Source organism: Varroa destructor, unplaced genomic scaffold (assembly GCF_002443255.2).
Source record: "Varroa destructor unplaced genomic scaffold, Vdes_3.0 BEIS01000005.1, whole genome shotgun sequence".
In the NCBI taxonomy this organism is placed as follows: Eukaryota; Metazoa; Arthropoda; class Arachnida; order Mesostigmata; family Varroidae; genus Varroa; species Varroa destructor.
Window position 1 is genome coordinate 2,664,876 of NW_019211458.1, and position 25,319 is coordinate 2,690,194.

The 25,319-nt window shown below is 38.0% G+C and overlaps 1 protein-coding gene across 9 annotated transcripts in view; it reads right to left on the reverse strand.

Annotated features, from left to right (window-relative positions):
• The window catches only part of LOC111252088 (transcription factor p65-like), a 52,395-nt gene that overhangs the window by 20,328 nt on the left and 6,748 nt on the right, over positions 1-25,319 (reverse strand). The window contains exons 1-4 of one of the 9 annotated variants that reach the window (XM_086991655.1): positions 4,341-4,583; positions 3,725-3,822; positions 3,113-3,433; positions 1,082-1,178 (exon numbers count right to left, since the gene is read on the reverse strand). The exons of 1 other annotated variant lie outside the window; for it this stretch is intronic. In XM_086991655.1, coding sequence (XP_086847781.1) covers positions 1,082-1,154 — 73 coding nt within the window. In that variant the 5' untranslated portion in view covers positions 1,155-1,178; positions 3,113-3,433; positions 3,725-3,822; positions 4,341-4,583. Of the gene's footprint in view, positions 1-1,081; positions 1,179-3,112; positions 3,434-3,724; positions 3,823-3,930; positions 4,195-4,340; positions 4,584-25,319 lie in introns of those variants that run through there. 7 more of the 9 variants (XM_086991656.1, XM_086991654.1, XM_022809490.2 and 4 more) reach the window with 7 other exon arrangements.

The following is a 25,319-nucleotide window of genomic DNA, read 5'->3' on the forward strand; positions in this document are numbered from 1 at the left end:
TATTGAGAACTCTTTCAGTACCAATGTTTTAATCAAGTAAGTTTTAAATCGAATCAATTAAATGAAATTATGTTTGCATTTAGAGCATGTATAAATGCAAAACGAAGGTCTTTTTCCTTGGAATAAATTTTGACACGCGTACGCTGCGATTGACTCACTTGTATGTGGGAATACTGTGGAATAACGGTGACCATATTGCGTACGTGCACTGGTTTTAGAAATCAAACATTAGCGAATATCCAGAAATCTAGTTAAAATTGGCAAATATATAGCACCCTGGTAATGGAGTTAGGGTAAAATTGGCTGGTCAGTCATGTGCGTCTACAAGTTACTTTCGTGTGAAAGTATCAAATGCAGAACAGACCTGACTTAGAAGCGAAACACTGGGTTAGAGTTCTACTATAAATGCTTGATAAAACTCGCCTATTACGATCACAACACGTATGTAGTGAGCAATGATTTTTCACTATGTCGGTTCCAGTCATACTATCTAACACCGTTCGATAGTCTGAAATAAAATTGAAGCTATCATATAAAAACACAAACTAGTTAAATACCTACGTGCCATAAGCTCTCACAAGAATGGTTTCAGAGAGCTGCGGCATACCCAGTCAGAACTGCTATAAATATTTTTATTATCACCAGCCAGCATAAAATTACATGAGCTGCCGATTCATTTGAAGAAATCTAAAAATCGGCACAGATTCATTCCTTTTCGGATCAAAAAACGGACTTCCGTTGAAGCTTGAATGTTCGGTTGAATTAGTGCTAATTAGAAGATAAGCCTACTATTCAAATTGCCAGCTACGTTGTGACAATGTATAGTATTCCTAACCGGATGCTCTACCAAAGAATCCGAAGAGGAAACATCTCTCACAACTGAAACAACTCAATTGATACCATTAAAACATCTTACGATGATACAAATTGTTCGCTTTATTTTTGGTAAACAAGTAAGTTTTCCGTCACAAGTTGGTGCGCTTTACCTAGAGTTAATCAATTAAGTGTCCGACCAAACGATGTGAAGAAAATTCTGTCTGTTTCGGAACAAAGTTATACAAAATCACCATTAACTTCTTACCGACATCATCAAGTAGTTCCACTTCTTGCGGTGCATCCTCAGAAGCTTGGAGCTTGTGTGACGAGATGTCCATTCTCGTCCTTTAATTCCAGACTAGCTGCATGCGTTTTCAACATTCATTCATTCATAATGATGCACACATGCGTCTTATGATACAGGTAGGCTACTCGCTTAGTGTGCATAATAATACCTAATAATGATAATAACGGTGAAGCAACTGCATTTTTCTACAGTTAACTTTAGATTTCTAATAACAGTTTACACATAACAGGCATAAATGAATTACTTCTTTAACTTGGACACAGACCGAGTTTAGAAGAGAACTGCGATCGCTCTAATCTGGCTGAATGTATTTTTTTTCTCAAGGTACTAGTCCTAATTAGAAAGGAAACAATATTCTCTTAATAGCCTTACTGTCCACTGTGAGATACCATGAGAAAAATACAATTATTCAGTCGAAATAGAATTATCCAGCCAAAAAGCTTTTTGAATAGGATTTTTTTTTTCGTTTCACTCATAAATTATAATAAACTGAATTTTTCGAAATGTGTTTTGTACTCATTTCAAAAGGTAATTATGTTTATAGGTAGGTTTGATATTTTAGCATCGTTCTTGTAACATCGGTATTGGTCAAAAGTAGATGTGTGCCAAAAAAACGCAGTGCCAGTTATAGTGGGTGACTAGGTCTAGTTAAGTTAATCCTCACCTCTTCTCTTAGAACTTTCTACATCGAGATCATATTGTTATAACACATGTGCCAATAAAACCAGGTTAACATTATGGCCCCCCGCGCATTTATTGTGTATCTGATACAAAACTTCGGCACCTCAAATTCCTTCATATTTTTTGGTAACAATGTCTATTTGGTAACGATCCAAAATTTTTACTTGAAAAAAACTTATTTTACGCATCCTTTTTTATGAAACCAAAAAGAAATTATATTACTGTTAAGAAAATGTCAATAAAACGAGGCTAACATGAAAACTACCAAAAAAAATTATGGGTGGCATTTTAAAATCGAAGTTTGGCGTGCTGTCGAGAGTATTAACATAGAGGAATGTTTAAGAAAACCAAATTTTTCATGCCAGCTCCTTCAAAAGAAATTGAATTAATCAACGCGTAGACGATTATAAATGAAAAACAACGTGGGTTGTAAGTAAAACTTATAGAAGATTATTGTACATATGTAAGTGTTGCGCTTTAGTCCGCCAAAGATCATAGCTAAAGATTCTTTTTAATGACGTCTGTTGAAGGGTCTTTTCTGTAATTGTCGAATAACAGACTGAGGACCTTTGCTTGTTGTTTTTGGTTAACTAAATTGTAGTTTAGTTGTATATAAATATGAGCACGTGGTCTGCGTTGGGGAAATCCCAGAGCATAGATGGAAGCAGGCTTATCCGACGCGCGTTCTGAATTCGGAACCGCGAGAAGCTCTTATGAGTCATCCTACGCTATCGATGGCCCACAGCACGCTTGATGTTAGATAGAAATGGGACATATTTCTGATGCACGGTCCTGTGTTATACGCCGCTAACTGAACCTTGGCTGTTAAGGTAAGTCTTTTTTTTCCGTGAAAACGTGTGAGCAATCAAAAAGGGTTTACCATCGACGACAATGAATCTGAATTTACAGCTCTTATTTAGTTAGTGAAACATTACTGGGAGCAGTCATACTGAGCCACAAAAGAAGGTTAAGGCAATACACTCCTAAATTTAAAGGGCGAGTTCAATCAAAATTTAGTGATAGCTTCATCCACAAACAATACTGATTAATTCAATTTCTCAAATAGTCACGTAAATAAAGTTCTATTTTAGTTAAGGTTGCCACATTATTGAGTAAAGATAATAATACTGACAAGACCTGCTGACAGAACTAGAAAACTCGGACCACATAGATCGCGCTTATTATCGAATCGACTACAGAGTAGGATTAATTATGGACCAACTATAAACCTTACGCGCTGATCAGAGTTTAGAAAGATAGAAATACAACAGCGTGCATAGAAAAGCTTCATTGATAAACAATACGTACGTAATAGGTCGCAAATCTGTTCCGCGGTATGAATCTAAAGCAACATTTAACGTACTCAAATGTTTTTTTGTAGACCATAATAAATGGCCCTACCCATTTCCTGGTCTTCAATTTGTTGTCAATCTATTTTCATTTCGAAATGCGTGTTTTTGAATTATGCAGCTAAATCAGTTGCTGCATTCGGTTTGATCGAGCACTTGTTGCTTACTAAACGGATAAGATCCTTCGTTATTGACTATAATAATCATCAGGGCACCGTGCTATTAACACGTATTTTGACATCACAAATTTTCTTCCTCATCTCAGTATCATAGGTTCGCGCTGAAAAACATTTGAAACACAATAATTCACGAACACATTCCGCAATTTCAGCAGTTTTTTTTTTAATTTAGTTGAAAGGAAGGTGCTAGTAATGCAATAAGTGGTCTACTATCACGCTTATTCTTCACATATAGTTAAATGAACCCTGAGGATTGAGTTGCGGTAATTAATCACCGCTCAGCCGGCACTCTTCGCTTCAGTTTTCAGAAAACGAAACTGCTCAGAATCCTCATATTTCATCTAAGAAGGGGATAAACATTTGAACTGTCGGCTGTTAGGACGGGCACTCACCAGCTGTCTGTCAATTCCTCTGAGTAATGAGCAGGTGATTTGTGTTGGGCAGCAGTCGCAATAAATGCCCAGTTACCTCGTCATTGCACTGCTGTTAACTTATAACACAACACAAAACAAAAAACCATCAAATAAACAAAGAAACGACAAAAATATACCGACGCAGCAGCAGCGCCAAAGGAAATTTAACAGTGCTAATGGCTTGCCTATTAGTAGACGCACGTAGTAGTCAATCGTCAGTTCTCAGAAAAGGGCCTATGGCAGCGAGGCCAGAAGTGGCCAACACACATACCACTAACTACACAGCTATGCCCTTCCTCTCTTGCCCTCGCGAAGTGAGCAGCAGAAGTAGCTGCGGCGACAACGACAACAACGGTAACAGTGGTCGCTTGCCTGCCTACTTCGGTCAGCATGGCAACGTCGAGTCACCGTTGTTGTTGTTGCCGCCGCCACCGCTGCAGCCGTCACTGGGAACACACTAACAGCACCAGCCTACGACGATAATCATGAAGACGATTACTGGTGCCAATACTGTAAGAGCTAAACGGCGCGGAATTTGATTCAAATAAACTTCACTTATCGCAAAAATAACCATACCTTAAGCAAAGGAACTTACATTGATAATTTGAATCATATTGCTCCCCTTCATAAAGTTCCATTGCTCCTCGAGGTCATTCGCACTACTTTTTTGTGTCGTCGTTGCAATCGAGATAGCACAAGTGCTCCAATGTCTCGATGATTGTCACTAAGGAAAGAGTATTTACTGCACGTCCAAAATAAACATTCGATTACAAGTGTATAACCTTTGAGCATTGAGCGAAATTCTAACTAAATTTAAAGTAGATTAATTTTTTGCATAGTACAAGTCAGATGTAATAGTGTTTACCTCAAAAATTTAGTTTTGTCCTATGACGTCACAAGTCAAACGTGGAAATACCCAAAAGCGCGCGAAATTCAAAACGGGTCCTAGCTGTCGCCGTTTACAATAAAAACATGCGTCCGTGATAATGAACGATCAATGCACACAGCCACTTCAATCTCGTGACATCTGAACGCTGTCTAGCATGGGGATTTTGTACTGGAATATCTGTGGTGTTAACGCTATTCTTTTTAACTTAAGCGATGATCACGAGATAATGACGCGTTTATTAGACTACAATCTAACCTCGAAGAAGATAAATACAGCCTACATCTAGTCCACTCAGGAACCTTAAAAGTGCTTTAAATGGTTCGCCTTAAGAACGCTGGAAACGATAATTTACGAAATACATATTTATTTCATAGCTTTAGTGAGGAATTTTAAGAAAAAGGTTTCTGCATTTTTACTACAGCAACAAGTATGAGTTTACCTTGATATTTCACGCTTTCATCTACGAAGCAAGTTCCGCCGGATCTTTACGAAAGTTTATTTTTAACGAATGCTATAATACTATTTATAAGATAAGACAAAGACGCAATCGATAGATACGATATTTTTCTAAAAATATTATACAGTTAGCAATTTTATAAATCAACAGGCTTCTAGGAATAGTGAAATATTTCGCCGAGAGACTTATTACGGTAACGGAAAAGAAGGGTGTACTTTTTTAAATAACAAACATAAGAGAACAATGTATTAAGATTTACACATTATATTATATCTGTATTAATAGGGCTGATATGAAATGTTCTTTTTTTCTAGAGACACTGGGAGATAGGGTGCCTTAAAGCTTGATTTAAAGTATCGGTCAATTTGCCTGCTTGAAGATTTGCCTTAGAAGTTCAGATATTTAATTATTACATCGCGATCAAACTTAACGCCATTAAAACGACATCTAAAATCGTTTAATAATAAAACAATGTTGTTTTAGGACTCATTATCCTAACTGGGTATCGTCAATGTCATAAATTTAGTGTCAAAGTATACCAAATTGACCTCATCTTAAACTAAAGATTTTGAAGCTTCACTTCATTTATTGTAGAAATTTGAAACGTCGCGCCACTTTCCGTCTCTTATTTAGTTTTCTCTGTAGAACTTTCAATTCTGTGCTCTCTCGATCTTTTCTTCCATTTAACTTACTTTATTCGTATTTGTTTATTTGCATTTATTTATTTATTCTGTTATTATTAGCTAAAATGTTTTCATCCAATATACTTTATTCAGTAAACATGCTCATATGAGATCAGTTTTGATATTTTGATACAAGATATTTTGATTTCTTTATCATATTTTCTCTCTCACTGTAAGCTTATCTATTAAGCTCACATTCAAATATACGAATGGCTAGGTGGCGCACATTAGATAAACGAGCCTAAAAGACCGTTAAAAAATTGGGTGTTACTATTGCTTTCGGTGAAAGGACTGAACTTAAGCATCTAGGAATGCTAATTTGTAGGGATTTAAGTTCCTTATAGATAACAATCGAAATTATGAGAAAAATTAACTGATGAGATCCTCAATCATTTGCGATCAACATAGGCACGTCCGATTGCTTTTTCGTATCAGTGTTAGATTTATGTATTCGAACTTATGCTCATTTATTTCATGTTGACCGTTTGATAGAGTGAACGCGTTTCAGATCATGAAGTTTGAAATGAAATTTGAAGTTCAGCAACAAGTGCCTAAGCCTTCTAAGAACCGTAATGAACGAACTTTAAAAAGATTTCGCAATATTTTGCGGAGCTGAGAGTCTTCCTATATCTACTATAGGAACAGTAATAGGAAAGGAGTTTTCGAGCTGGTATAGAAGCGTTGATTGTCGAATTAAGCCTATTGGAGAGCAGTTACCTTGCATTCCGCTAGAGTGAATGATCTGTAGGGTACAAATACGTACTTATATTTGCTATAAATCTATCATTTTCTCTTTTATTTGCACATTTTTATAAAAATTCTCAACTGATTTTATAAAAAAAAAAGTCTGTGCAGATATTTCAGACTTATCTTCCGAATTCGTTTTTTAGAAAATTACCGAACTGACTTTATCGAAAAAATGTCAGTAAGCTTCTGGGCTCTAGCTTTTACCCGCAGACTTCGTCCCGTACTCATTTATTTATCATTGGAGTAAAGTATCGCGTTGAGTTTAATGCGCTTTTTGGTTCATTCCATTTACCTAGCCCATCACCATCATTTACCTAGCTAGTCTCCCCCTCCCCGTCGCCATAGTGGCCTTAATGATTATGTTGATGATCTACAGGCGCATATTCTAAGTTAGAAAGGTCTGACTTTGCGCTAAAGGCTCACGAAGAAACACATGTCCACAAATGACAAAAGATCGTATACATGATGGATCCAAAATTTTTACAAGATGTATGCCTTCATTTGTTATAAGATACAGACGCACATGATGACGTTTCCATTCAGCGTCTTCCCTAAGTATCTTAGCTAACTCAAAACATCAGAACCACAGACGAAACGAGCAGCTAATTGCCATTTTTGTTACACGTGATTTTGCGCGAGGTGAATGAGATTGCACCACACTGTAATTTTAATTAATTTAGTGAATCTCAGCTAAATTACTCATTACCCGAGCGAAATTACAGACGCGACTCGCATTACCCGATGTGTGTGACTTCAAAGCCATATAGCTAGGAAAAATAGAAAACCTAGATTAACCCAGTATTGATATGTTGTACTAAATTGTATTATTGTGCTACTTATTCGGTAATGTGGCATATGATCTTCCAATGGTCAGTCATAATATCCGTCACAACTCTTATACAATGCAACTTACGAAATGGTACAAAAACACATTTACGATCAGTTAAACCGAAATTCCTTAATAGCTGACACATGAGGGAACTCATGTGCCGTTGGCAGAAAATAAAATAACGTTAATATATAAAATGGAACAACAAGGACCCTCGTTAATATTAACATAGAACCTCAACAAATGTTTGCTTAAACCATAAGTTCATCAGAAAAGACAAAAGCTTGAACCTACTGCATAGGATAAGAGTCATTTGCAACGAAGGTAGCCTAGTCATAGAAGATGTTGGGAACATTGAGGGAAATTCTAGAGAAGGCGGCACTATAATAAGCTTTACGACAAATGAATACTGTTATGTTACTGGGAACTAGTTCAGTGGATGGAGATTAATAGAACCCGAACTGGGTGTCTGCAGTATAGGGCAGGCATTTTCACGCAAGCTAAAGCTTAGGCAATGACACACTCCCCAAACACTTTCGCGATGTTGTTTGCGACAGCTATGCCCCCGATCAATATTCGGATCAGACCGATCATTAAGCTCTATACAAAAGGGTTATTTAAAACACTTGCGAGGTACACAAGAATCCATCTAACAAGTGTATTTAACAAAAGGTCGAGTGTTTCACTTTAAAGAAGATATCACTTGAAGAATTCTTCAAATTCGTTTTCATTTTTGAAGCTCTTTGATTAGGACTGCTCAATAAATAAACTGTATTAGAGGAACATGACAATGGACGAAGCAGAGCCTTTGTTGGATTTTTGCAACTAAGAGATCTATATCTTTTTTATGTCTGTCTATGCTCTATTAGCCAGATGTCTCCAAGTTTAGTCTAGAAAACTCATAGAACCCTTTCGGTTTATCATTTTTACTTCTAGAAACAGCAGATCTTTCCTCATCAATGTATAACCATTATTACATATATATATGCACATAGACAAATACGGAATTTAGTAGTGGTCTAGAAAGCAGTGAACTTCGTTAGAATACATTAGTTGCCAGTGTCAGATCATGAAAATTTACTAGAATGCGAGTGGCGGCCCTAAGAAACAACCTAATCAGCTCGCGCTAGAATCTGCCACGTTGGTGGTGTCGCCGAGAAATGCTAACCGACGAAAGCACACAGCCTCAGAACGGTCCAGTCGGGACGCCGTCGGCCCATTTCTGATTGTTAATATTATGCGCACTAACAACTACGTGCCTCGCAATGGTACTGTGGTAACGAGTTTGCTTGTTAAAGTTAGGGTCACGTGGTAATCTAGCTTCGAATTCTAAGTAAGCTTACTTTGTTTTTTGCTAGGAATAAACCGCTTGAAGCAGTGCCTAACAGTTTAAGTACTGGACACAAAACATGAAGAACAATAACACGGAGATCGAATATAGATAATCGGAAATAAGCTTGAGGCAGTAATCCTATTTAAAGAATATAATAACTGGATTTAAAAAAAGCCCAGTTTCTGTTAAAGATAAGGGAATTCGCTCCCTGACTGGAGCAACATAGATCCGAATGAGGCGCTATTCGAAAGGTATCTGGAAAGAAATTTCAAAGATGATCATGATCTGCGTACATGATTGGCCTGGTGCAGAAAGACATCTATTCTTAGCCAGCGGTTCTAAAGTAAGAAATACTTCTACCGAGACTACCTATTGTCACGGCTGTCATTTCGTAGGAACCAAACCTGTACCCCCGAGTCCACAAATACGGAGCTGAGAGCGACGGTGTCACCAAGAAGAACGCTAATCTTTGGCAGTGAAAAGACCAGCAAGTAGTCTCTCTGCATTGACCTCCCGACTCGGGAGCATCTCACCAAGCACCAAATACAGGCATTGGAAACCCGGCAACTCCAGGCGAAGCTGGGCGGACAACGCAGGCCAAGAGATCGCGACAACATGAGGATAAAAAGGAGTAAGAAGCACTGCTAAAAAAGGCTCTGCTCGATCACTTCCTCGCCGCTCTGCAATCAACGCTGCACAGTACAATCATCAGCGATCAAAATGGAAAAGGCCTAACGGAGGCGTCCCTGGGCGATGTGTGAGGAAGATGACTTTGTTGTTCCAGGAAACTAACGGCTTAATGTAATAGCAAGTAACGTCTGACCAGAACCTGCAGAATCATCAACTGTGCCGGTATGAAAGTTTCAATGCTCCATTCAACGGGTTGCCAGCAATCGTAGCAATCGGGGCTTCAACTTGAGATTAGAAAAGGGTTCATTATTGGCTCACTCAATTGATTTTGCTATGACTGCCTGACACCTTTTTGGGTGGTGGATTGTAACCGATAAATAGGAACCAAAATTCACTAATGCGATAAGGTCCTCCGCAATCAGTATGCTAGCGATTAAGCAGCCTGTGTCCTCAGTAACGTAATTTAGACCAAGGAATCTCTTATACGTTGGAGCCTTGTTTAGAAGTCACCTGTTCACGGCTATCGTGTCTCCCTGCCAAGAGCCACAAGCAGTCCAAAAGTGGACACCTTTGGCAAAATCTTTGAACACAGAAAGATTCCGGGACCATTGATCCGACGTCAACGAGTACGGAGCCGAGTATTAAAACCCAGTAGTTTATAGTTTAACGATATATGTAAGAAAGCTTTCCAGACCCAGATGAGTGCCCGCTAACTGGCCGTCATCTACTCAAAGATGCGTCATCTTTTTATTTTATCACAAAGATCGTGCAAGCAGGTCTGCCAGACTAAACGAAAAAAAATACTTTGATGCACAGAAAACCGCTCTTTTTCTCGAGACGGAGCAACATCCCTATAGATTGTTACAATGACCTGGATCTTTTCCCTGTCCTATAAGGTCAGATGTCCTTATTGTCTGTTTTCGGCTGATATAAGTTTCCAGGAACACAGTGCCGAGAGAGCTACTATGGTGCAATGCGACGTGGGACAAGCGGCCAAGCCAAACGAATGCTGCAATAGTCGCCGACATCACTATCGACAGACAGCGGTGCTTCAGTGGCTCAAACCCAGCAGTGCTGCTGGTTCAGAGCAGATCAGACTCAAACACCTCAGGGAGATAGTAACGTTAATTTCATGCTTACCTCGTTTTACATGCTTGTCTATATGACGGGAGGATATTATACGACTGGCAGAAGGTACCCCTTACCGTTATCCTTTAATTTAAAAGCAATCTGTAAGAACTGGAATCGTCGAAGAAGGTTGCAAAAAGGACTTGCTGCTACAAAGTACTCTCAATCGTACGCATTACGCATCTCTCTTCCTTTTAAGAAACTCGAGGCACGACCTCGGAAGAACAAGATAGCTTCCGCATAGAAAAGTCAACAATGACTGCTTGCAAAATCCTGCTTGCTAAGACATAATTTGAAGTAGGCATATGGAACACCAAACAGTTCATTTATCATGCATTCGTCGATTTCAAAGCGACATTCGGTAAACACCTAGTGACTGGATTTTCTAGAAGCTCGCCGGGTCAGAAATTTCTGGTTTTTGAATTATCTAAAATAATCATCTCAGCATTACTGGCAAACATAGCCAGAGAGATAGCATTGTTCTATAAATCAAAATGTGTAGAAATCTTCTTAATTTGAAAGGTCATTTACAGCCTCCTTTATACGCAACCATCGAGGCCGCATCCAGCTGTAGTTGAATAAAACAGAAAAGAATTGTGTACAATCCATAAACGGTAAGCTTTTACAAAAATTCAAACTTATAGTTTGACACCTATATAAGTAGTTGTATACTGCATATCATGTACTTGCTTGGGCTTGGCCCCTTATACCATGACCAAACCTGAACTTGCAATTTTTATGTTTTAATAACTAATTAGGTTTGAGCACGCGACTTATGTGAAACCGTCTCGATCGTCAGCAAAAGTTTGTAAATATCAAGGAAGTTGTACCTATGTTGTTATTTTTTGTTATGTATTGTGAGTTATTAATTGCTAATAATACTTTCTAGCTTTCGAACTAATCTCCTTTTTTCCACCTTTGTGTTGATGAGAGGTCGTTTAAACTATAATTAAGTCACAAACTCGGAGCGGTAGAAGTAAGGGTTTGATTTTAGAAGGTAGACGAAAGCCAGTTTTTTCCACTAAAATTATGAACATTTGTAATTTCTCCGAAATTGACAGTTCACCGTAGGGCGATTAGGTATGCGGGTATTAAAAAGAAAGAGGCAAATTACTGAATACCAGGGCGGAAAGGACAAAACAAGAAAACCACTGAAAAATATTATGCAGCTAATTGCAAAAGGGCAATTCTGACGACCCTGATCCTTCGATGCGTGCCTTGGTGGCTAACTGAAACGTAGTAGGTACGATCATTTCGGTTCGTAAATACCTCAGGTGCAAATATGATGCTATTAAAATTTGTCGATGTGTTTGAAAACTATAAAGTCGGTGGCCTTAGACTGCTTTTGAGTCTTCTCAAGTATGTAAAAACATGTCCATTTTACAGCGAAAAGTATTTCACGCGGATGCAAAAATCTATATAAGAAACAACCACTATTCAGGGGATGTCTCTATTCCGGCTCGTACGAGTAAAATAAAGCAAGGCTGGTCAAGTGTTTGACTATGTTTAGGAACACGGACATACGACTGCTTCATAGCTGATATTTGAGTCCGTTATATTACTGGGATATGACCCAGTAATGGCGATATGCCTATAGCCGCTATTTAGATGACATTGAAAAACATCGAGAAAATGTTTTGCCGCTTTAACTAGAGCTGGTCGCCAGAAACAGATTTACTTTACCGGAGCTAATACATTGATGTTAATTAATATTTTTGAATAATTATTTATTTCCTTACCTTTATTAAAATAATATAGTAGTTTCTTCACTGAACGGACCTGCGAAATATGTTGTGCCGTTTTTGCGTTACATCTGGCTGAACATACCCTATAATTCAATTATAAAGCTACATCTAAGGTTTTGCGGTGCCAAGCGGAAAAGCTAAAGATCTAAGTACAAAAATATGTACAATTTTGATTTCGAAAAAAATTGAATTAGAAAAATTTAATAGCTCCTTACTAAGCCTTTAATAGACTTCAATAGGATTTCAGAAGGTCTAGTGGAGTCGGTAGCTGAAGTAGGAGTTGTTCTATTGGTTATCTCTGGAGGCCAGTAGACCAGAAGCACGCGGCATTAGAAGCACAAGGAGCTTGACAGAAAGGAGAAATCAGCAACTGCTGGAGCCAATGGCCGCACAAAATCTGGCGACGGTTAACATAGGTACGCTACCAATCTTTCAGGGTCACGCGGATTATGCTTTCGTAGATTCAACGATATGGGAGATGGATTAAGTGCCCCGACTTGATGGCTAGACAGTTCTTAAGAAAGAGAAAGAACCAATCAGGGTTATCACTGATTATTAATCAGCCGTGATCCGGTTCGCAAATTCTGCAGTGAGAAAATGAATTCTAGCAGAAGACAAACCGTGCATGGGACGGATTGCTTACCAGGTACTCGAATCGTTTATCGTCCCGTGTCGCCTGCGATGCGAAGAGACGGGACACAAAGCCTTTAGGTGTTTTAACCTGGCTATCACGTTTAAGACACCCATCGGTATAGATTAAATAAGATGTCGTGAAACACTGTGAGGACAAGTTCTCCTGGCGGTGGGGCGGACCACTCTGCGAATTCCTATAAACTGTTCAGCATACAGAGAAAATCTCGTAGAAAAACTTGTAGGCAAATGCAAGTAAATGGTATACGTACGAAAAAAAGAAATTACTAATTATTAGCTAGCTCAGCACTATAGGCTTATGGGACAATCGTCGACATGGAGTCTTGTGGGTATAGCATGCTTAAAAAATAGAATAGGGATTGCAACGACTTGCGAGACGGTACAGCAGTGTTCCTAGACGCAGATCGAAAATCTAGCTTGCATTTACTTTTTTTTACTTAAGTCCTGTTGAGATTAAGAAACAATATTTAAACTAATTTAGACTAAAGTAAGAAACGCGCTTCTAGTCATTTGTGGAGATTTCGACGTGGCATCAGAAATTTCGAAAGCTTGTAAAACAAATAGGAGAGGTGGGGAGCTATTAGAGTGGATGGCCATGCAGACCTGGCAATGCCACACACCGGCGGAGTGCCAGCGAGTTCCCCCTTAGTGAACCTCAAGGTATGTGAGATGGATCAAACAGCCATGCTTTATGGCTAAAGGGTGCCTGAAGAGGAGAGAATACTAAGTAATCATAATGCTATAGAGTTTTTTGTACATCCCAAACAAACAAGCAGAAGTCCTAACAGTAGAACGTCTCTCGCGTTCCTGCAAAAGGAAGGAAAAGGGAGACCATAAAACTCTGGGTACAAGAATACGAAGAAGCGAGGAGAACCTTCAGCGGCTCCTGCTAAAAGTCTGCGGAGTAAAAAGGTCTCGTAAGGTAAGTTAAAAATGAAAATCAAATTAATAGTAGTATGTTTAGAGTCGAACAGAGTGCCACCGCGCTAAGAGGCAGTTTATACGAGAATTGGCAATCACTTAGGGTCATTCCGAAGGTCTCTTGGAGATTTTAGGAAGAAAAAAGCGAGGCCTTAGATAAAGATCAGAGACAGCAAAAACAACTGCTGAAGAAATTTTACAAGAAATCAAGGGAGATTTTGTATTTTCTTCCGCGATCATGTATTTTCTGCCTACCCCAGGCAAACAAGGAGAATAATAAGAAAGCCTCTTTGCTGAAAAGAAGAAACAGCAAAGGCCCTAAAATACGGGATGCAGGATTATAGAAACTTACAGAGCGAGGAAGCTCTATGGCAATTTTTAAAACTCTGCGAAGGCAAAAGGTTTTCAGGTTAATTTAAGAATAGGAACCGAGCTATTGGTCAAATAAAAAAATCGCTCAGAATCGAGTACCATGCAACTGAACTAGGAAACGGCTTTAAGAGAGACAGCTGGCAGTAACCTAGGGGCGCTCTAAGAGGCCATTGAAGATTATAAGCAAGAGAAGCGGAACTTAGAGTAAGCATCAAGAATAGCAGAACCAACATCTGGAAAACTTCCCGTAAGAAATACCGGAAGACTTATGGGAGTTGCCCTTATAAGCTTGTAGTAGAGAAAGAACGTAAAACAATTAAGTATATTTTGCCAGAAGGAGAGGAAATGGGGAAAATTAGGTCGTTGTTGACATCTCAACAGCCGCTTGATCCAGCTGAGCTTACAAGCCCAAACCCTGAGGAGAAGATCTCACCTGTTATGAGGGACAAAAATAATATTGACAGCAGAGGGAACCAAATACAGGTAAAACGCTGACCCTAGACAGAATTCTAGTCAAAGTTACAAAAACCCTTTTTATGGCCTTCCTCGCGTTACTGTGATAGTTGCTAATCTTAAGCCCAGGAAAAAAGTCAAGCCGTGCCTATTGCGCGGTATAAGGATGTCTACTAGGGGTGCTAGCAAAAAGCATCCAGCTCATAACAAAGGTTCAGGAAGCTTGCTAAGGGAAAAAGTTTTCTCCCTGAGAATTGGTCTGGCTTTTTGAGACACAGACCGGCACTGATAGCAGTCGACAGGATCGCCAAAAGGACTGAGATAAAATAAAGCTTGGTTAAAGCGAGCAACTTTTTTCTCACTATTTTTCTGGATGTGTAAAATGCTTTCAATAGCTTGCCATAGGAAAAAGTATTACATATTTAGTGGAGGCAAAAGTTAGTATCTAGCTATTCCGGTCTCAACACATCTGCGCGACATATCAGTAGTCAATGGAAAAACTGTCTTTCCATTAACAGTAGGAGTCTTGCAAGGGTCACTTTTTGGCCCCTACTGTAGATTTTGGCAAATAATCAGGTGCTAAACTAGGCAAGAAGAGCAAAGCCAGCTTTAAAGGACATACGATATTACCAAAGAATACGGATTATCTTTGTCCCCTGCAAAGTAAAAGCTTATAGTATTTATCCGCAGGAGAAAATGCTTTTCGCTCTCACTTTATACGGAGAAATTGCTTACTTAATAAAAATGGCGAGATGCCTGGAAATCCAACCCAACCACGACACCAAACAAGCTACTACAAAGGCAACTGTGGGAGTTACGGTCAAAAAGGTTACTTAGGAGCGAATGGTTGTGATCCTTACGGGTCACAGAACTTTTCGAAGCTATCTCTGCAAGAACTGGAAAAGTCCAATCGGGCATTTGTGTCCACTGCACGACGAGTCTAAAAACACGACACAGCATGCGATGGCGATCTTTATGATGTCTATCCACGTTAAAGAAAGACATATTACGGGAAAAATGAAATTGTGTTAAGGGAGAGGAGATATGAAGGGACATGAGAGGATTTACGTACTTCGTCATCCAATTGCGAAGGTGATGAGGGTAGGATGAGACTCTGACAAAAAAAACTCTTGAAGGCAATAAAACGGCTCGTAAAGTTATCACAAGGGTTTCAGAGGATGCAAAATACCTTTGGGAGCTAGCTTATTAGTATTATTATTATTAAACCTGATCAGAGTGATCTCGACCTAATGATCTGGTGGCACTAACCACTCTCTCCTATAAACCTGTAGTAATGTTAAGTAAAGATCTGGGCTGGGCTGATTCAAAGTGAACCTTCAGAGAGGGTATGGAATTAGTAAGAAGTGTCTTAACGGGATGAGTACAACCTTCGGGTCTGAGCTTCACGCTTTGCCCACACAGGAGTGTCATTATTTTCTGGTGGTATTGGTCGTATGTGAACTGAATTACCCGCTCTATAAAAGACAGAACAACAATTAAATTATAAAAACACACCTTTAATGTTATCTGGTTGCGATTCGTTTGAGATTTTGCAGCACCAATCCCTGTATCTTGCTACAGCTATCCCCTTACAATAATTCTTTTTTCCGGATTCAATCAATCCGTTAACGATATTTATCCCGTTGCAGTTGCTTTGCTCCATGTAATTCGTTTTCCTATTAGAACGCTCTAACAGTCCTGCTGCAATACTGCGGTTATTTCATCAGCTTGTTATAATATTTAATTTTTATTGCACCTTACCTCTTATATAGGCTATCGTTCGATTCTAAACTTATATTTTTACAAACGTCCCATTGCAGTTATTCCAAAATTGTTACATTAACCGGCTATCTCGTTGAAACTTTTCAATTAGAGTGATTTTATTCTTTTTATCTAGTCAGTATCTCAATAGCCGTCAATTCGGTATTCAATTTTATTAACTTGTTTCAGCAATGGTTCATTGCTTTGCTGGGATGATTCCACTTTTCCACTAGAATTTATTAGTAACTTACCCACATTTTTGTAGATCAATGTATTCCGCTGTTTGAAGAAATAACCGAGTTTGACTTCCATATTGCTAATATATAACCACATAAATTTCCACCTGTCTGAGACCTTACCTCATCCCGATTCCGCACCCTCTTATAGTTATCCTTACTCTCTGGTTGAAAGAGTGTTATCTTAATATCCTCTTGCACTTCCATTAATTCTACCATTAGCAACAAGTGTTCATTCAGTTGAACAGTATGAATCATGTGCCGAAGTGGTTCACACTTTATCAACCGATAAAGTTGATCGAATTAGCAGTACGCCTCCCTATTGGAGGAAGAAAAGTACTGACACATTTGAATAAAAAAAATTACGATAATTTATATCATGTTAACTATGAATTATCTGAACGAAAGATCACCGATATACCGCTGAGTTGTAAAAAATCAAAAACATAAAATTTTGTTTATGTTTTTGATAACTAACCCCACCTAACCAGTTGCCCTTTTGCAATTACTTCACCAGCTTGTTGTAAGGTTTGAGCCAGGAAACTCAGCCAACTCTAGATCTATCTCGCTCATGGTTTTTATCAGTTTTTGGAATATTTCTATAATGTGATTGCGGAGATCGTTTAGTAGTGGTTAATTGACTCTGTTTCTGGGACGGACGTAGGTATGGTCGGCCGCCAGCCGACTTCTGATGGATGAATGTGAACCGAGTTGGCCTCTGGCGAACTTTTAATGAACGCTGTGACTGGTAGAGTCGACTAATTTTTTGACCCTAATCCAGGGACATCACCAAGGCTTGGGAGCCCTTTTCATCTTTCAAATTTTTATTGTAACTAGTTGCACATCATAAACTAAATAAAAATATTATTAAAGATTCCATAACTTTTTCTTATATTTTGATTAATACATTGGCTCTGTTTCTTGGAGGTCAACAGAACTTGGATTTTATCTTGCGCTAATTTTTTTTCTCTGAGTTATAACAACTTCGTTGTCTGTGGAAATCCTATCCTAAAACTTGGCTACAATTTAGATCCTTGATCTTCACCAATAACATATATACCTGTTCTAGCATATAACAACTTTCATGTGTGCGGTAGTTCCATCCCTAAACTTGGTCAGGAACCCGAACGTCAGGTCTTAACAACATTTTTGTGCTAAAGAATTCCGCCCTGTAACTTGTTGCTGGACAAAAATTAGGTCTCTGGTAATTAGGTTCTGGTAATTTTCTTCGGCCAGAAGTTAGGGTTTTGACCTCTAATAGTTTTTTTATATACGCTAATTTGGTCCTGAAAGTTGGTCATAAATTTTGTCGTTGAGTTATAAAAACTTCCTTGTGTGTAGGAATTTTCTCCTCAAACTCGGCTTGCAGTTCCAACAACCTTCTTATATCTGGTTAGAAATCTGGCTAAAAGCAATTCTATTTCTTGTAAACTGGAATCTTGTCTAAAATTTTGACCAGAAGTAATAGATAATTGCGAAATTTTAACCTGAAGCTTAAGTAAAAATTACATTTTTGCACATGGCAATTCTTTTTTAAAACTTGTTTATACAATTTATTTGATAATGAATACACTAAATTAAAATATTTACTTTATTCATTCATAGTGCAAACGTGACTTATGTATATATTCTATATTTAATAAACATTATGTACACTTCCAATATAGTACTCTTGTTTTGTTGGTATTTCTATACAGAAGTTCATCTAAAGAGTGTTTAAAGAGTAAATTATTTGAATGTGATCTTGCAAGACATCATCGAATGTTTGAGAAGAAACACGTTTTTGCTACGTAATCCATCATAATGAGAACACAAAAAGGGCCGACGTTATACTGGGACAACGTCTACTGAAAATATCTGCTAAAGCATAGTTAAGTTTTAATACTTTGTTCGTTGGTTTCTTTTGATGTATCATGAATATATAACTAATGGTTCCCGATCTTGTTACGGGCAGTTAGGAAAGGCAGTCGGCCTTGTGATCTTCTAAACACCCGATATTTTCTGCTCAAAAAAGATGTCACTGTGATATACCTACGTAACTAATAAATATAGGACATTTTGAAGTGCCATACGACGGCTACATTATTTGTCTTTGTCTGCTTGGTATTTGAAAACCGTTCCAATACCTATATAATACAGATCATTCAACGATTAGCCCGTATGTCTTCATTGAATAATTAAGCGCTCACTGTGTTTGTATGTGATATTATAAACATGAAGTGTCCATTGGTTCATAACTTTATTGACATCTGGTGAACTTAGACTTCGATTTGAAAATTTTTATATCCAGCATACAGTTTAATAAACATCAAAATCAATTACATTTGAAGTATTGTACATCAATTCCATGCGTCTATTTTGATATGACAGCAATCAAAATAGTAAACGTTAACACTCGAGTGATGCCATCATTAAAATGATATGTTTAAAAATCCGGTTAAAAATACGATGGATCTTGTAATAATATTAATATGAACATCAAGATTTAGGTCAATAAAGGTCGCTATTGTTCCTTGTTTTTCTTTAATATAATGATCGTACAGAGGTATACATAAACGCCATCAAAGGCCTTCTGAACAATACGCACTCTATTAGCCCACGTCACATCGCTTTACATGCCATATTCACTTATCGCATACGGTATCCCTTTCAGAAGGAAAACGAGAAACTTTGTTAGCAGTTTTTTAAAATAATTTTTTTTTATCATAGTCTCGTATTTTTATTAAAAAGTAATTCGTAGGAGTAATTTAAATGATAACTTGACAGCTACGGCTTAACTGTAGGCACGGCGCGTGTATACCGTGTCCTCAATGAATTAGTTTTTAGTGCAGGCCTTCTATGGCAGATATGGCCGTTATTCTGGTGGCGACCAAGCACTCGATAACGTTTGATTCGTTTTCACAATAGAGATGTTTGCGGCAAAACGCAGTTTGCACTCGAATAACTATATTTGTAAAAGCCGTCTATGATAACAATTGGTCATGAGCACATTAAAAGTTACCATTAACTCATTAACCGTTTATTCAGCACGAATCGATAGGTTTGTTGTTTGGTTCCAATCGAATGAACCCGAGTATGCAGCTTGTGACAAGATTCTTCTGCCCAGTGCTCAGAGGATTCCAAAATTTTGAATATTCAACGCCTATGTGGCTGGCATAGTTTGGGGATCCATTTCGCGGAGGTCGTGTTCCAAAATGAAAACAGAGGATTCAGCAGGAAAATAAAACCAAACGATGCTTTGGTTCTGCTCGCTTGGCAACTCAAGTACAGTCCAGTTTACTGAGACCATGGGGACGCCGTGCATATAGATGGGGACGGCCATTTGCTAAGCAGACAGAAAAACCTTGTACTCTACAGGTTCGATATTGAATTACACTTTGTTGTACTAAACACATAGACAATTCGTTGTAAAAGGTAGGCCTAGACTTGCAAAATCATCGTGTTTATTACAAAAAAACTTCAGGTACACTGTCTGGGCTCTCTTTATATATACCCCATATTCCTCACATTTTTTTAGTTAAAAGCAAACCTGCCAATGCGCACATGTGTTTTTTTAATATCACTAGTTGTAGCCTTGTCTTGCATCAAATTCCTGTAAAGTAGGGAAAATTTTAAAGTACCGTATATGGCACGCGAAGATCAGGGTTTTTATACGGACAAAGTGCTGTTTTTTAAAAATGCCAAGCTACAGTGTTAAAAATTTTTGTTTCACATCAAAGTCTGTGCTAACAACGAAACGGCTACTGAACCTTTTATTATTTGTTCAATGTGATTTTAGACAGCTAGCTTTTTCACGTTGCTGGAATATGAGTGAAAAAGTGAACAGGAGGAAACAAGAACTAAATTTTATTGTGCGAAGATCGACGTATGAGCAATTTGATAAAGATAATTTCTGGACCTTTGATATTAGCGTACATTGCTCATTAGGGCATTAAAGGCGTTTTCTTTCTGTGCAGTTTATTTCAGAGCGTCTCTTATGAGCCCTGCAGAAAATGTCACAACCAAAACTTTTGGTTATGAAGGTTGCGTAATTGTTTAAGTTGCTTGGCCTATGAAACAAAAGCCGAACAGCCGAAAACGATCACAGTGATTTGTAACTGGATCGCCTATTACTTTGACGAAGCCAGCTCAATACCAAATGAGGTTTTCAGATATACCCAAATCATTTTACTAGCAACAAAAAGGCAGGGTACATGTCAAACAGAATTTTCCTCATAGAGCCAATATAAATATGTACGAATATTAAGTAGAAAGAATAAAGAAGTATAGAATATATACGGATGGAAATAGAAAATACATACGGATGGAATTAACCTCAGTTCCCTAAGTCCAGTAATCGCTGTATCTATCAAAAAAGGACCCCAACTGAAAGAATTACGAAAACAATAGATAAAGAAAAAGGAATCAAGAGATGTCATGAGTGGCAGGCATAATGCGCTACTAATGAGAACAAATTATACACTTTTAAATCTAATATATACTCTTAAAGAGTAGCACAGATTGTTAGAGTACAAAAAATTATCCTCCCACAAAAAGTACGAAATGTATTATGCGCGTCCTTCTCGTTAAAGGCAGTGACGTATGCGATGGCCCCATCATAATGCAGCCCCCGTTTGTATGTATATATATACATATATATATTAAAACCTTTTAGCGTACTACTTTTGACACACAGCAAATAGGGCAGTGGAAAAGCATAACCTTTAGATGTGCCTGACTACACAATACTAAGTTAGTATTAAGGATACAATACATTACTTGCACAGTTGTTAAACTTCGAAGTTAATTTCACAAAAGATGACACACTGAATACCAAACAATCCCTTCTGCAGCAAAAGCAGGACATGGTATTTTGGGCCGCACTTTTAAAGCTATCGAATTGATTATGTGATTCTAATAAAGTAGACGCTATTGATTGCTATCCTACTGTATCAAAAAGGAAAACATTGTGACAGTAGCAGGCTCATATATAGAAAATATTAAATAATCTCGTAAAGTCATGCATCCATTCATGATTTTTTTGTCTATACGTTAGCCCTGGTAACCTAACACCATGCTTTTGCTTATATGTACAGTTATGGCGGATTGCAAGACAATGGAGTAGATCATTTTCTACAGACTTGATACAAGATAATTGACTTTAATTGATCGCCAGACTTGTGCGAACCGTATTATGTAGCGTACCTTTCCGAATGAAATGCAATTGTAGCGTAATGTATTTTTTCAGTCTTTTGGCTGTCTATATTACTCCACATCTGATACTGATGAGGAATTATATCCACTATACTCAGCTGATTTTTTAAATGATTCTGTAACGATAATTAGCAATAAGTATTAGATGAATACAAAATCCCTGAATCATAACATGTACTTTTGTTCAAAAGATTCTATCCGTTGTTCGGCCAGCAAAGTAAATTAAACAAAAATTTCATGTTTGAATTTTTAATGCTATTTTGATGACGTATAGTTTTCTGCACTAACTGTTATTGTTGTACTCCGTTGCCTCACTAATCAGTGAATCGGAACTGCGTGTTTCAAAAAATCAGTTTGATATGTTTTTTGATTGGCTTGCGTGTGCTCAAACATAAACTTCATTAGGCTGTCGCCGCCCTACGCAACAACAGCACATGCGAAGGATGAATATCTTCCACGTTGCGAGCGTTTTTCCGGACCAAACCCAGACGACTGACGATACGCCAACGACGAGCACGCCGAAATACTTGATCATGAAGACACCAAACTCTGGCCGATGGTTGTACTTCGCATCGTACTTATCGCGCGGTAAGCACGGGGCCTCAGGACACGTCATCGACCAACGACCTATGGAAGGGAACGTAAAGAGTATTCTCAACATATTTTAAAAAAAGTCCTGAATTTAAGAAATTATTTTTCGTTAGATGCTTTATACTGTATGGTGTCAGTAATAACAAAAAACTTTGATCGCATACTAGTTATCTATTTTTATCAATTCAGGCGATCTCGCGAAGCAAGTAACAAAAGACGTCAGCATCTGTATGCTACAATAACTACAAAAGAATCATTTTGATACTATATGAATTAAAACATCGCAGTGATTGTCCGCCAGAAGTGCATGCGAGCGCTCATTCTCCGATAGAGCGTGGCTGTAAGCAAACCATCCATCATAGTTTTCGTTTGTAGAGTGCGTGTGAGGTCAATGTTTCTACACTGTTCTGTAAATCTTTCATTAGAATGAATGTTGTTACTATACGCGGGCCTTCAACTTTACTCAAACTCTACGCGGATTTTATTCTAATTTGCCGGTTTACTCAGTAAACATCTTTCAAATTTTCATTCGTGATTCGTAAGAAAATCCCTCGATCCTAACATTTTATGAATTCTCGGATTATTGGCACAAAATCCTTTTTGTCTTATACGCACTTAATTCTATTCCCCGTAAAGTATTCCAGTCCCTATTTGGGATAGATAATGTTTAACCTATTTCTAGTAATTTTTTCAAGCAGTATCTCTGCTAATGGTTGATTCGTTTTTTGCGGGCAGACTCCGAATTCGATTTAATGTTTCGATTTCATTAATAATCGATTTAATGTTTGCTGAGGGTCATAATCGGGATTAAACATTATTTCTCAAAATGTCTTTTTGTAGCACGAAAAAGTTCTTCAGTTGCTTCATCTGACGTAAAATTATTTCGGGCATTTAATTCTCATATCGTATTTTCATTAACGCTCGTAAAATATTCACCATTAATTTTAGCTCTAAGCGAATATACAGATTTGTCACACAGCCTACTTAGTTGACATAATCGTTTATTCTTTGTCATAGTGTCTCTACACTATAGCTTTTATTTTTACTACGCCGAAATAAAAACTACGTCAATAAACGTTAGCTCGAACTTATTATTAGAATAATGTCTCTACACTTAACAGCGCTGGGCTTTCTTGCGCAAACCTTTGGTGTGTTTCACTCGACGAACGCGAGCTGTTTGACACTCTGTTAGAGCACTTAGTACAGGAGTCATAAACTAAATTGATATGTGATACGTTTTAAAACCCACGTTATTTCGTGCGATTAAATGTAAACATAAACAAGCACGTAACAAAAAAATATTATTAATCGATAATAATGAAGTAAAACTGTGAAAAATTAACGGTCTATTACCGCTTGTGGAACACCTATTAACTCGTGGAAAAGCTTGCAAGTATATATTTCTACATAGAAGAGCCATGCGTGTTTGTCATGTTGAACCTCCAACAAAAAGATTTACGAGCTGTCTCCGAGTAAAGAGCAGCTTCTTCTAACAAAACTGTGTTTTGATGCGTTAGTATAATGGTTTTATCGGCAAATAACTGGCTTGGAATCATGTCCGATCACGCTTGATTTTTACTACGGTCATTTACTGGGCACTCACGCAAGGCTCACGGTTTTAGCTACTCTATTTATCCGCACTTGCATCTAATAAGTGCATATTATTGTTAATCTCATTGTCTTATGATCGTACCTCAATCGCAAGTATATAATTCGTTGTGGGACATTAACTAAATACACGTTTTATGTCAAACTATGTATGACTGTATTTAAAAAAAACTGTGAAAACAGACTGAATTTTATCTACCCGTGGGTTTTCGTGCATTGGCTATGAGTAGCCGTAGTGAGTGGCGTCGAGTTATGCAACCTTAAACGTGAAAAGCTCTATCTGATTACAAGACCCCGACTGCTAACATAGGGGACAACAAAAAAAGTCGAGTAACACGTTTGCCAGTAATCGACAAAAGTTAAGCATTTTATGCGGAGATACAAACTGCGAAATTAATTCTGTGAAGATGGCATTTCAGGTTTCTGCCACTGCAGATAATCAAGAGCATCTGAAAGAGCTGGTCAAAACTATCAAGCTGACCAAACTGCCATTGATGCACTGTATATTTTAGCTCAGACGATCATGAATTTCGCATTTTTATCGATTGCTTGATGCTTGTCAACTAGCTTACCCAATGCCAATTCCCTAGTTTAATGGTAATCATCCATAACTACTACCTTTATATTTAACTGCTGATTTTTCACTTATACCAAAGCCAGCTAATTGAATCAAACGAAACACTGCGCTAACTGGGGCGGGCCGCTTGGTAGTGTATGCGAGGAAAATTCTGTGAGCTACTGCTTAACGATCGGATCGCGAAGCGCGTTACAGTAGCTCCTCTTCACAGATGATATACTTCTGTATATTGCGTTAGGAATCGTTGTCCAGTTCGTCAGTGAGCGGCAATGTTCTAATCACCTAGTGGATAAATCGGTTTAAAGATGAGACATGGCCTAAAATGTTTTTACGTCTAAAAGGTTACATCTGTCGCTTGGTCGAAGGGGCTAAGCTTTGCAATACTCTTCCCCACTATGCTATGTCTCTTCGGAAATATGTATCAAAATAATAGATCCTTTGACAACACCCTAGCGCTCCTCGACTCGAAAAACGTAGCACGTACGTGGGACCGTATATCACCGACCACAATATTGTGAGCATAATGTATACTGCTTTTGTCACATAAAAGTGTCGCGTGCCTCGGAACTGTGGCAGTAATAATAATCTCATTTTAAGCGTGAACGCACCATGAAGTAGTAAAAGTGGCGAGTTGGGAGCTTTCGTTTTGTTTTTTTTACCAAGGACATTGATTTCTATGTTTTTGCGACTGTCTTATAGTCCGAAAAAATATGGACTTATTTTTATTACGAATGAATTAACTAATGCAGAACAAATAAAAAGCGGCGGTT